We start from the raw sequence: 12,652 nt of genomic DNA, 5'->3' as shown, positions 1-12,652 counted from the left end.
ACGGCGAAAAATCTTGGCGGGCTCTATCTTCGCCTCACGAGCATCACTCCACTTTCCTCACGGCCGAAGAGACGTTCCTCCTAGAGCGAGGTTCGGCGCGTCGGACAATTAAATCTTTTTAATCGCCCGGCGTAATTGGCGCGGGATTAGAGATGCCGTCCATCCACCGACGTGCTGCGGCCCTTGATTATCGCTGATCGTCATGGAAAATAACAGTGAGATAAAGAGCGACCGAGACGGGCAAATATGGAGGGCGGAGGGGGAGGAGAACGAGCCTTGGACCAGCCTTCTTGCTCGTCGGGAGAGCACCGGTGGTGGCATTCGGGGTCCGTAGTCCCGGGCCCCGAAGTGCGTTTCTACGGAGGGGAACACTTAGCGGAATACGTCCCAGTGATTATTGGCCGTGATAATGATCGAGTCGCTGCGAGTTGTCTATTGCGTGATTGCAGGTCGCGCCGTTGATCCTTAGGCCATGTGCTGCGAGGGTGGTTATTAAGAGCGACCGGTTCCATCTCGAACAGCGCGCGGGGACCGGGCTTAGAAGGGGCACAAAAGCTCTTCGGCTTCTCGAAGGAGATGCATCGCTGACGGCAACCCAACGAGTTTTAGATACTGTGCGAAAAGTAGATCGAGAGAGAATCGGGAGTAGTCCAACTGGACCGGAATCGCGTCGTATTCGAGCAAGGTGCGAAATATTAGGTTTTCCTTTCAAGTACTTTGTTACAGAAATTTTTTATTTTTCTGTAACAAGCAGTAAATAATCAATACCTCATAAATTTTTCAAGTATTTTGTATACGTTAAACTTTTTATATGTTAATTTAAATTGCACTGTACATTATAATTTTGTATTTTGTATCAAAAAATCATGTATTGTACATATCCCTGATATCTTCAGATTTCCTTCCATTGTGAAAGTATACTTTCTACTGTTCATCGATGATTTTTCGGGACTCCGCGTATTCTTTATTTTGACATGGGTATTTAACTCGGCGTATTTACCCTCGAGAGACAAAGTAATGGGTCTGCAATTAGGCGCGAACGATTAAAACGGGGCCTTAATTGGCCGTAGTGAAGGCTCCTAAGAGAGATTTGCACTCTTCATCCCTCTTCGCATGTCCGTCTGTTCTTCTCTCGCCGCCTCTTTCTCTTCATATATCTATCCTTCTCGTTTCGTCTTCGCCAGTCTCGCAAGCGGTTAATGCTAGGCGATAAATCATGTTAACTCATGTAAGTAGTAACTAGTAACCGATTCGCGTTTGTACGACTCTCGTGAGATATTGGCTATTACATGGAGTTATGGCGAAGATGCGCGACCGATCTCCACCCGCCTAGCTACGAAGTTGCAAACGAATCTATATCACTAAGACTGCAAATTTTTTAATATATCTGATGCAAGTTACGCCGATTAGAAGAAATTGATACAAGATTTGATGATGTCGACGGAAATTCCAACAGAAATGTGCTAAGAGAATATAAAAAGAAGCCAATTGAGTTCACGTCGCACATAAAAACAGAAGAATATTAAAAGTCTAACAATTTGCAAGCAGGAAGTGTTTGAACTAATTCTTTTCTCCTTTTTAATATTATTTTATAATCTCATAATGCAACATCAAAGAGTAAATTGATGTTTCATCGTCTACTGGTGCAAATCTTTTCTTTTTTGTGAGTCCACCTAATAGCTAGTCATGCGATCTAGATTCATGCAAATATTTTCAAGCAAATACCTATAATGATCTTCCAACTTGCCAATTAAACGGTTTTTTTTCACTCTGTGTTTACTAGCGGCTTTTTCCTGCGTAAAATTGTTGTTGCGCTCGACACTTTCTGTCACGCGAAGTTATATTCGCGCTGCAGGCTATGGATACTTAAAAGCCATGTTTAGAAAGAAATAAATTAGCATTTTTCCTAAGAAATATTAATAATCCAGTGTATAACAATACGGATAACAAACTTTTTTACGTAGCTTAAATGTAGCCTGGACCTCGTCGTGCTTAATTAAACTTCAAGTTTTTTGCTCACCGACTGATTATATCATTTTCATATTCTATTCGCTGTTGTATGCTTAACAGTATATAGGTATGTAGGTGTCCGCCCCATCGTCCACCTACTAAAATGTATTTTTAAATAACCACGGGGATAACAACGTCGTCTAACGCAACAATTTACGACGGACTAAAGTACCGCGAAGACACTTTTATGCGAAGCGGGAAACAGCGCCGGCCGATTCTCCCGAAAGGTGGAATGCCTGGACGAAAGGCGCCACAAATTACGCGCGTTTCGTTGCATTTTATTCGGGTCGTGTCTTTGGGCAGGCCCCCGGGTTCAATCCCGGGTCGGTGATTACGAATTTCTGGGTTCGAATGGGCCGTGCAGGCGGCTAGGAGCCGCGCCATCTTCCGCCGTCTTATTCCAGGACGATGGCGACGACGACGACGACGACGACGACGGTTGCGCGTCACGGCGAGGGCGAGGAGGATGGAATCGTCTTATAAACGCCAAATTGCACATATGCTTAAGTGGCCGCGATTCAAATTATTATTATCATCTCTCGGGCACGAGAATTGCCCTTCTGAGAATAATTACACGCGCGGGTCAGGGATGCGCCGCACAACGGTTTCGGTTTTGGGGACCCCGTGACGAGGGCAGCTTCTCCCCCCTCCTCATTTGAATGTGATTTGGAGACTGCCAGCGATGCGCAGTCTCCAGAGTTTTTTGCATTCGCGATATTTTACCTATACCTTATAGATATAATTTCCTAAAAACGAAATCTTATGCAAATGTGGAAAGATTAATAAACAACACAACAGAATAAAACGATAAGGAAATGAATATTTTATTGTTGATTGATAAAAATTTTTAAATGATGCGCATGTCAATAAAGCAGAATTTAAAATAATTTAAAAGTAGGATACTTATAAATAGGATATGTACTTAATAAATCAGTTTTTTGCACATTTCAAATTATTAGAAAGGTATATATCGATATACAGCAATTTAATATTAATATCGTAAAGGTATTTTATTGATATTTTTTGGAAGAAAAATAGAGCCAAATATATATATATATATATTTATACATACGATATAAAGAAATTCCATTGCAGTAAGATAAAGAATGAATGTATGAGAACCTCTGTGGAAATGATAGAGTATACAAAGCAATTCGTGCGCTCGGGCTCGATTGGAGGTGATTCTTGTAATACGTTATTAATTTGAATACCTCGTGCGTGATGAATTATTTAACGGCGCGATTAGCCTAATACATCTTTGCCCAGTCCTAAGTTCTTGCTCGCTTTTTATTCATAAGCGCGAAATCAGTTGTTCGTGTTCACGGATGCTAATCTCTCTTTGTAACTCTAACTAAAAGCCCGTATTTTACAATCGCGTTTTCGTCGAAGAGCCCGACCAGTTCTAAGACGGTTGAACAGATGGATCTTGAGAGTCAGTTTGATGTTTGCGGAGATATTCGTTACATTTCTATCGCGATTCGAACTCGGATGATGTTTGTCCCGAGGCGTACTGAGGTTCGCTTCCTCTCCAACAAAGAAAGCATTACGGCGAGTAGTTATTTGGAATCCTAAAAATTTGAATTAGAGCCCGTTACCAAATATCATCGAGCAAACCGAAATAGGAACGTGAAATTAGCGAGGAAGCGTCGCACCTCGGGGGGTATTCCTCGAAGATCGCGCGAAGCACGCGGGGCCACGATTTTGTAGGTGGGCCCAGATAGAACACAGAAACTACATTTGTCCTCGGGGACTTGGGTAACGTGTCCGTGTTCGTCCCAGGACCGGGCATCGCGCACCGACAGTAATTAGGGCTCGTAGTATGGCCCGCGGTGAGGATTTTGAAAAATCCCAAAACGCCAAATCATTCCGGATTCGTCGAATCGACAGATGGCCTCGACAGACGCACAGGAATTCCGTGGGTGGATCCTCGCCGCGGGGACGCTTCCCGGCGATAAAGGATTAGGTCCAGAGATCAAGGAATTAGTCGCCGCAACGGTTACCTTTTGCCCTTCTCTTCGCCGGTTTCCATAAAGTTTGGGAAGATCACTCTCTAAAAAGCGCGTATGAAAATAAAACATACTTTTTACGTTTTTTTGCTTTTCTCTTGTCTGATTTTTTTCTCATATTATTACTTATCTATTCATTTTTTTCAATATCTATGCTTCACAAATTCTGCCATTGTCTGTATATAAAACGTCATTCTTAAAATATAAACTTCAAAATTTTCTATCCATAGTCACTTTCTTACGCTACGACTATTATTTATTCAATATTTCCTTTTAGGGTTAACCCTTTTAGGATAATTTTGTTTCAATTCCACGAAAATCGCGCGATCGCGTATATCGAGAATTTTTTACCTGTTCGGTGCAGTCGACAGACGTGATATATTATAGCAGCAGTTTTTCCATAATCAACAAAAATAAGTTTCGTCTAAGCATCGAAATTGCCGGTTCTCTATTAAACGATTCTTATTAAAATTTTCGGGACTAGAATAGTTTACAGTCGCGACCGGCATATCTCTACTTCACGGAATCGGACCATAGAGCGCCGAATTCGGCGCCACGGGTAATACATGCGGGTGGAAGATTGCATGATTACAGTCATTATGGGAAATTTATAAAAAATCGATCGAACTTTCATAGCGCGTATATACGCTGTAGTACGGACCCACGCCGGCGTAATTTCCTTCTTACAGGGGCCCGATCTAATCGTCCCGATTACCCGAATTTCTGAAAAACTGACCCGAATGAGATCAGCGGCGGGTTTTTTGATAGAAGTTTGATGAGTTCTCTGGGTGATTTTCATTATCATCAATACGACCACTTTAATAACATAAATTTTATTATTATTTAAATTAGACGTGACATATATCGTATATATCTACAAGAAAAGTACAAAGTTATAAGTTATGCATATTTATATATAGTGCGTTATGCGGTAATACTCGAGTACGAGATAATGAGAGACTTTTATTTTAGATGTTGATTTATGAACTCGTTTTAGATACATTGAGATGAGGATTATCATTGTGGGATGAGGAATATGAAGGAGCGGAAGGGACGGGGGAGGAATAAGAGCTCACAAAAAATACAAAAATAAGTGTAAATCGCTGAAAGCAGCCACGACAGAAGGCACGATAAATTGCTACATGGAAGCAGATGTTTGCATTAAGTCGCTATTAACAAATGATCGCTTCCTTCCCATTCGTTTGCTCGCCATCGTCATTCCAATCTTTCTTCAATCATTACAAGATGCGTGAAATAGAGAAACAAAGTTGTTAGCAAGATACGAAATGCAAAATCACTAATAATCATATTTTTACGAATGCAGAAATATGTTGTAACTCGATTATCTATATATAAAATTTGGAATTTTTGTCAAATTATTTTAAAAAATTGCATACAACAATATTAACTCTTAACATACACACTAGGGTGTGCGACACCCCATCGAAAATTCATTTAATTTTATTTTCTACAATTAGAGTTAAAAAATAATTGAAAAATGAATGGAACAACGGGTTTTATCAATAAGTTTTTTTCCAGAGGGCAAAAAATAATTGTTTAGTAAATATATATATATATCGATGCGATCTTGCGAATGATTGAACACAAAAGATCATGAACTTATTTAGCGAGCAATTAACTTTAACCTTTCTATTATTCGCCTCATTTCCCTTTTATTCTGCTTTTATTATCTCTTATCTTTAATATCTCTTTTCCATTCTCTCCTTGAATACATACGCGAGCTTAAAATATGATTTGTCCATACGCCGAAAAAATATGCTAACAGGACAAAATAAAACTCTTAACAATGTTGTCGTCGAAGTAGGGATAAGCAAATAATGATATGATTGCGCGCATCATCACCCAACAGATTACTAAATTAATTAAAGATTTGCCGAGTTTAGGTGCTGATGAACGTGTATTTACAAAATCTTCGTCCCATGTTCAACCATCAAATCATTACAATCAATGAAAAATTTGCTTTTGATAGCGCAAAATGATGCGTACTTTTCTCTTTCTCTTTCACTTTCAGTTTGCTGCTACTACGAGCTTTGGCGATTACGACAAGCAAATTAAGTCTAATTGTTAGTCCCTACGACTTTATTCCTAAAGAATACTATCTTCTTTACGTGAATCGCGTAACTTAGTCACATGTCGCGACGAGTCGCGTAATTGCTTGACGCTCGGATAAATTCTCTCGATTTATCTAATTTAGTCCGTAAAAAATAGTGATTAGTATGAGCGTACATATATAATTTCTTTCGTAAATACAGATATATATGTATATATACTATATGTATTATGTTAAGACGCGTGTGTATATTTGGCTTGTGAGTTGAGAACATGGAGATGGAAGTATGAGCATCTATGTAAATTTTAATCGCGCGCGCAAGTTGCGACAATTGTGGCAACAAGTTTTGCAATAAATCAAAGATAAAATAATTAGAACGAATGTTTCCATATAAAACGATGCGATACTAAGCGAAAGTAAGAGAGCGACTTAAAACTAGAAAGTAAACGTCCTTTGTACAGGAGCGTGAGTATCATATTTCTAAAACTTGCTTAACTTAACTCAATATATCTACAATACAAGCATTTCTGATTACAACAAAATTACATTAAAAAAGAGACCGGGAAAGGGATATATCGCATCGCGGGTTTAATAAGTACGCGTGCGTTGTCTTGGAAAAAAAAAAGAAAAAAAAACATCTTTTAAATCTGAAAGTCTATTTTCATGTTGCAAAAAAAGATATTTAAAAATTTACGATGTATACAATCAAACTTCGCGTAGTTGTAAAACAGCGTCGAAGTGAGGGATATTCATCCGCAGTCTTGTCACTCCCAATATTAAATTCACAGTTAAAAATAACTCTACCGATGCTCGTCCAATATCGCTCGATCTATGCGTTCTTTATTCCCTTTTAGCCCGAGTCTTCAAAGCGTGTTACGTTTTAATCATTTAAATGCTTTACTATCGATGTATTACACTGCAGGTTAATGACACAGTCATGTAAATCGAAGTTTTAATTGGTCATTTAAAAAATAAAATGTGCAAATATACGTAAATGTATTAGAACATTAATATCGCTCGAAATTTCATACGTGGCTATATCTACGGGGTTATTTGAAAATCGAAATCAAAATATGAATCTTTTCTTAGGATTCAAAATGTCAAAAAAAAAAAAAAAATCTAGACAACAATGTCAAAGATAAATTATGTTAAAGTGTCTTTAAAAAACAAATAAATAACGACGCATGTGCGTTATCATGTCGGACTTTTAAACAGGCGGTAAGGCCCACAGGGTTGCAGTTTTATCCGCGGAAGTACTGAGAAACGAAAACTCTGTTGGGTGCCAACGTCCAGAAATGACTTTGTCCTGATGTTGAGCGACTACGACGCTAGGTAGAGGCATTGTAAGATCACCTGCAACGTATTTCATTATGCCTGTTAATTTATTGCTATAACATTTGTATTACAAGTGACACAATCGTGTAAATCGAAGTTTTAATTGGTCATTTAAAAAATAAACTGTGCAAATATATTAAATGTATTAGAACATTAATATCGCTCGAAATGTCATATGTGGCTATATCTACGGGATTACTTAAAAATCGAAATCAAAGTATGAATCTTTTCTTAGGATTCAAAATGTCTAGACAACAATGTTAAAGATAAATTATTATTTTAAAGTGTCTTTAAAAAACAGAAATAAATGATTATAAAATTAACCCACCTTGTAAGTCTGTGAGTACTAATTTGTTGTCGTATCCCCCCGTTAATAAGTAATACGCCGACGGTGAGAATCGTATGCTCCTGATATCTGCAGCGTGAGGTTTGAAGCATTGCACCGTTCTACCGCCACGAATGTCGAAGAGAACGCAACTGCTATCCTCATGACCGGACACCAACAGTCGGCCAGAAGGATCTACGCACAGTGCGGCTACAGGGCTGCCGACCTGTAAAGGAATTAGATGCTGATCAGACAAACAATATTTCTTTTTATTCTTGATGATCAAAAGAAACGTCCGATAAAAATTCGATTTAGACAAAAGAATGTAATTAAGGCGATCCAAAGAGATAGTGCTATAAGTTAATAATGTCAATCGAATTTTTATTGGACTATAGAATTCAATGCGACATATAAACGAAATATGCTGATACTGCAAACCGAATTCTAACAATGAAAGAATTTTTTTACTTCTCATACATTCTCTAATCTTGACTTTTGATGATCATTACAGACACATATCAACGGAGAGGACTCACCCGGCTGCCAGGTACCGTCGCAGGTGTGACCATATTAACGCAGCTTCTTGTTCTCAGATCCCAGAACCTGACTGTTTTATCCTGCGATCCACTAACGAACATCGCTCCTCCCCAGTTGTACAGCGTCAGCACGTGGCCGCTGTGGCCGCTCAAGGCCTGGAAAGGTGTACCGGTCGTGCAATCGGTAACATAAATTTTGCAGTCGCCAGCACCACCGCTGATCAGGAGGCTCGATTTATTTGACGTATCCTCGAGGAAGCACAGGTCACGCACCGTACCATCATGCATAGTCAATTCGACCTCTTGCCCTGAAGATTAAATACAAAAGTGATTATGTAACTATATATATATATATATATATAATAAAAAGTACTTTTTTAAATTAAATAAATTCAATCAATGATAACAAATTAATTATATATCCTGGTAAAAAAATTTTTAATTAAAATTTTGAATTTTACGAATTACTATTCAATGTCTGAAATATAGTCTATGCGAGAAGTCTAAAAAAAAATTAATGCATATATTCAAATAATAAAAAATTCAAATAATAAAAAATTAGAATAAAAATTCGCTCTAAGTTTGATTTGTAAATTCAACTTTTTCTCTTTTTGTAAAAAAATTGAAGTTTTTTTGTGATTATCAATAGTATATCTATCTCCAATTGGCAAATATACCTTCAAGATTTGATGTATCGGCGTTAAAGCGCATCAACTTCACAGTTTTGTCGTTGCTCCCGGTTGCAATCAGCCGGCCGTCCGGTGTCCACGCGAGGCAGTATATGGAGCCTTTGTGATGCTTCGTTCTCTTGAAGAGAACGGTGGGCTGATACGTCTGATGATCCTCCCTGAAAGACACGCAACGCCGTTACTTTATAGTAAACACACGACGATAAGCAATAAACATTTCGACAACTCGTAATGACATAAAATAAATCATCCAGTCTAAAAAAAAAAAAAGAAAATCTCATTTCACTCTATTCAACGAGGCATCAACTTGTTTCAAAAGAAGAAGGAAAGAAGCTCGGGTTCTCGTGGGCGTCACTTTCATCAAGCCATTTTTCTTCCTCGTTCCCAGCCTTCATCAGCCGCGTTTCTAATTGAAGCCGATAGCGTTGCATATTGTGCACACCACGGCTATGAGGTTCGGCCGTGGAAATGAGGGAGAGGCTCGATGATCTCAAAAGAGACGGCGCGCCGCCGCTTTCACGGCGCCAATTTTTATGCAGATTTTAATTAAGCACAGCTCTTTTCCCAGCAGGCGCAGCCGGCGCGTGTGAGATCGTGATCTTGTCCTCCCCCCCTTCCCTACATCTGCCGATCGAGATGTTCGGCCCTGTTAAAATCTCCCCCGTTGTTAATTATTTGTCCCCTTGAGTCTATTCGGTTTGAGTATGACGCGCGAGATTAACGTCACTTCTGCCGCAATTTCCAGCGAGCGCCGAAGGGGAACGACTTTCGAAAGTGACGATACGATTATTCGCAGAGGCGGTTTCTCCGGATAATAACGACATAATTGAAGAAGAGACTTGTACTAAGTGATAAAAGTGATGGGACGAGTGAATTACTGCGTACAGTCATTTGTGCAAAAGATTAACAGATATAGTGACGTCGGAAATTCTCTCTTGAAATATATATATATGATGAGAAATTTTTCAAAAAAAGACTCTTATATAACATCCGAATAAAAAGTCTAAAACTCTGGATTAATTCTTAATTTGTCGAAATTCAATAAATTACGCTAGTAATTACAAGTACGAATCAATTAAAAAGTTAAGCTGTAACGTTATAATTTTACTTGATAAATAACTCTCTTGCTGGAAAAGAAATCCATATTCTATTGCCATCTTATCTATATCATTGTTAAATTTTTTGTTTAAAGTTGGCACGTAAGAAAGAAAAATATGTCAATAAAAAGTCCATGTTTCAAGTGTTGTATGTAGAAATATATCTTGTTTATCAATCAAACAGGTGTATATGCGTGTCCATCGCGCCGATTATTATGCCTACTTTACATAATTATTATTAGTTTTTATCTCGGTTTTTCTTGTTGTATTAACTAAAATTAATTACAAACTCTACACGAGCTACTTAACGAATGATTTATGTATCCGCTCTATATTTTATTCTTAGTTAGGCAAATAATATCTTTTTTTTTTTACAATCTTAACAGTAACGTTATGTAAAAACCGCCGACGTTGCTTCGATCAGGAACACAAGAAACGAAACCACAGACTTCCTGACTTCGTAATACAATGACATAAATGTCAACGGCGTTAAGTTCGTGATATCTCAATTTCAAGTCGAGCAATAAGATTACATTATCCTAATTGAACGATCACGAAGTCTTTCTTTGATTTTTGAGAGCCAAGTTCTCGCGTCGCTCACACCGTAGCAGTGACTTTTGCAACTATCGCAACATGTGTCACGGAAACAATCTCCCCTGCGCCTGGCAACTTTTTTTTTTCGTAATTACGAGTGAGTATCGTTAACATTATAATCGCAACGATGTCCCGTATCGTAGCATAATCGCGTTCTCTGTGATCATTAAGCGAATTTTATGAGGCGTTTATTCGCGCGCCTTATTGTTGCGACGTAGGATATACTTATTACGGCAGTTTATTATGACGCACCGTATTCGGTGGTTATCCAAGTAGCAAATGGGAAAGTTACGCAAGTAACTGACGCACGCGTATGTCGCGCTTTACATTTTGCCATTAATACGGATAGGTATAAATTTTCTGCGGCGCAACGGTAATATACATATTCTCGCGCGCGCAAACTTTCTCGACGCCGACGAGGAGTCGTTCCGGCCGCGAAACAACAGCGCGGAGCTGTAAGAGGCTGCTCGCAAACGGACAAATGAAAATTGCTGCGCGTTATTGACTTTGGACACAAATTACAGCTCGTTGAACTTGCCGGAACCACCGTAATACAGCGTTAAATGAGCACTGCCCCGCGAATTGTGGAATATCCTGCGAGTGAAAGGGGACCGTTTGTTGTCTACCTTGTAATGCAAAATAGTCTGTCTTGAACCGTAACTTAATGCTACCTCAAAAAAAAACGAAACTATGATTCCATTCCACGAGGCAATTTCTACGCGTTATGTGAATATGAGAATATTGTCTCTTCATTATTCTTAATTATTACTTCGTTATTCATTCACGACTTTAGTTCTCTACTTTTTCCTTGCAAACTTTTATTGCGTTACTTTCTATAATCCATTCCCATGTCCCACAATTTTTTTCCTGTCCAAAAAGAAACTTAGAAATTCGCGTACACAAAATTACATAAGAAATATTATTTGAGCACTAAGATCCTGGTACTATAATCGTGTCTTTTCTTAATTTTAATTGTATTACATACATCGCGGTCTTATCCCAATTAGAGGAGGGTCAACAATACTGCCATATCGCTTTATTTTTGGATAGTGTCTTTTAAACAAAGGCTAAAGATAAAACTTTGAAAACATAAATGTAAACTGGAAAGTGTCTTCTAGCAGATGGCATAGTAGTTTTTTTATAACTGTTTCATATTTTGGAATAATTAATATTTTCGCCACATAATAAAAACATAGGCTATATTTTCTTTTCCTTAATATAAATCATTATAAAATATTTAAAAGTTAATATATATATATATAAGGATTCCTAGAAGCCTTTCACTTCAATGTAAAATATTTTTTGTTAGTTACACAAATGCTGTTCCACAAGACGCAACATGTAGCGCGACTATTTATAATAGGTAGATTAGGTTAGATTCGTTTTCAGTACACTTTTATACACAAAGTTATGAATGTATCAATTATGGGTTTTAGTTCTTTAGTTATTTAAATAGATCGCGTTTTTATTGGTATTAATTCAATACAGTTTAATTTCCGGGGAAATAAAGGGGTGCCACTTTAACAGGTCTATATCAGTATTGACAGTTTTTCTCTATTCTTAAAAAAAAAATCTCACATCAATTAATCTGAATATAAATTTTCCGATTCTTAATACGTGTTACAGTTGAAAGTCAAATCTTATTAAGCAATTCATATTAAAAATATATGGAATTGTTCTGAATTCACGCAGTTGGTGTAAATATGAATGGTAGGGAAGATAAAATATTGCAAATCGTGTCCGGAGCGATGTAAACGGAAACGATGTTGTATTACAGCATGGTGGTAGCCGGTAATGGAAAAAACTGTACCGGCAATCCACATTCGCTGAACACGCAGGAATGCTCCGTTTGGCATGAAGGCCTCTGCCGCTCGTTAGGCCAGCACACCCGCGTAAAATTAGTTTAGCGGACGCGAATTTATACTTGACCTGTCTCAAATTTACATATGACAAAGCTCTTTTGTTACGTATGAGTGACAACAAAAGCCT

The 12,652-nt window shown here is 38.1% G+C and overlaps 1 protein-coding gene across 6 annotated transcripts in view; it reads right to left on the bottom strand.

Moving 5' to 3' along the window:
* Positions 1-4,833: 4,833 nt before the first annotated feature.
* Positions 4,834-12,652, bottom strand: part of LOC105837391 (WD repeat-containing protein 47) — a 78,339-nt gene continuing 70,520 nt past the window's right edge. For all 6 annotated transcript variants that reach the window (XM_036285665.1, XM_012682146.2, XM_012682147.3 and 3 more), the window contains 4 exons: positions 8,961-9,130; positions 8,284-8,591; positions 7,751-7,973; positions 4,834-7,440 (listed from right to left, as the gene is read on the bottom strand). In XM_036285665.1, coding sequence (XP_036141558.1) covers positions 7,295-7,440; positions 7,751-7,973; positions 8,284-8,591; positions 8,961-9,130 — 847 coding nt within the window. In that variant the 3' untranslated portion in view covers positions 4,834-7,294. The remainder of the gene's footprint in view (positions 7,441-7,750; positions 7,974-8,283; positions 8,592-8,960; positions 9,131-12,652) is intronic.

Source organism: Monomorium pharaonis, chromosome 4 (assembly GCF_013373865.1).
Source record: "Monomorium pharaonis isolate MP-MQ-018 chromosome 4, ASM1337386v2, whole genome shotgun sequence".
Lineage (NCBI taxonomy): Eukaryota > Metazoa > Arthropoda > Insecta > Hymenoptera > Formicidae > Monomorium > Monomorium pharaonis.
This window is presented reverse-complemented; position numbering and strand designations above follow the sequence as displayed.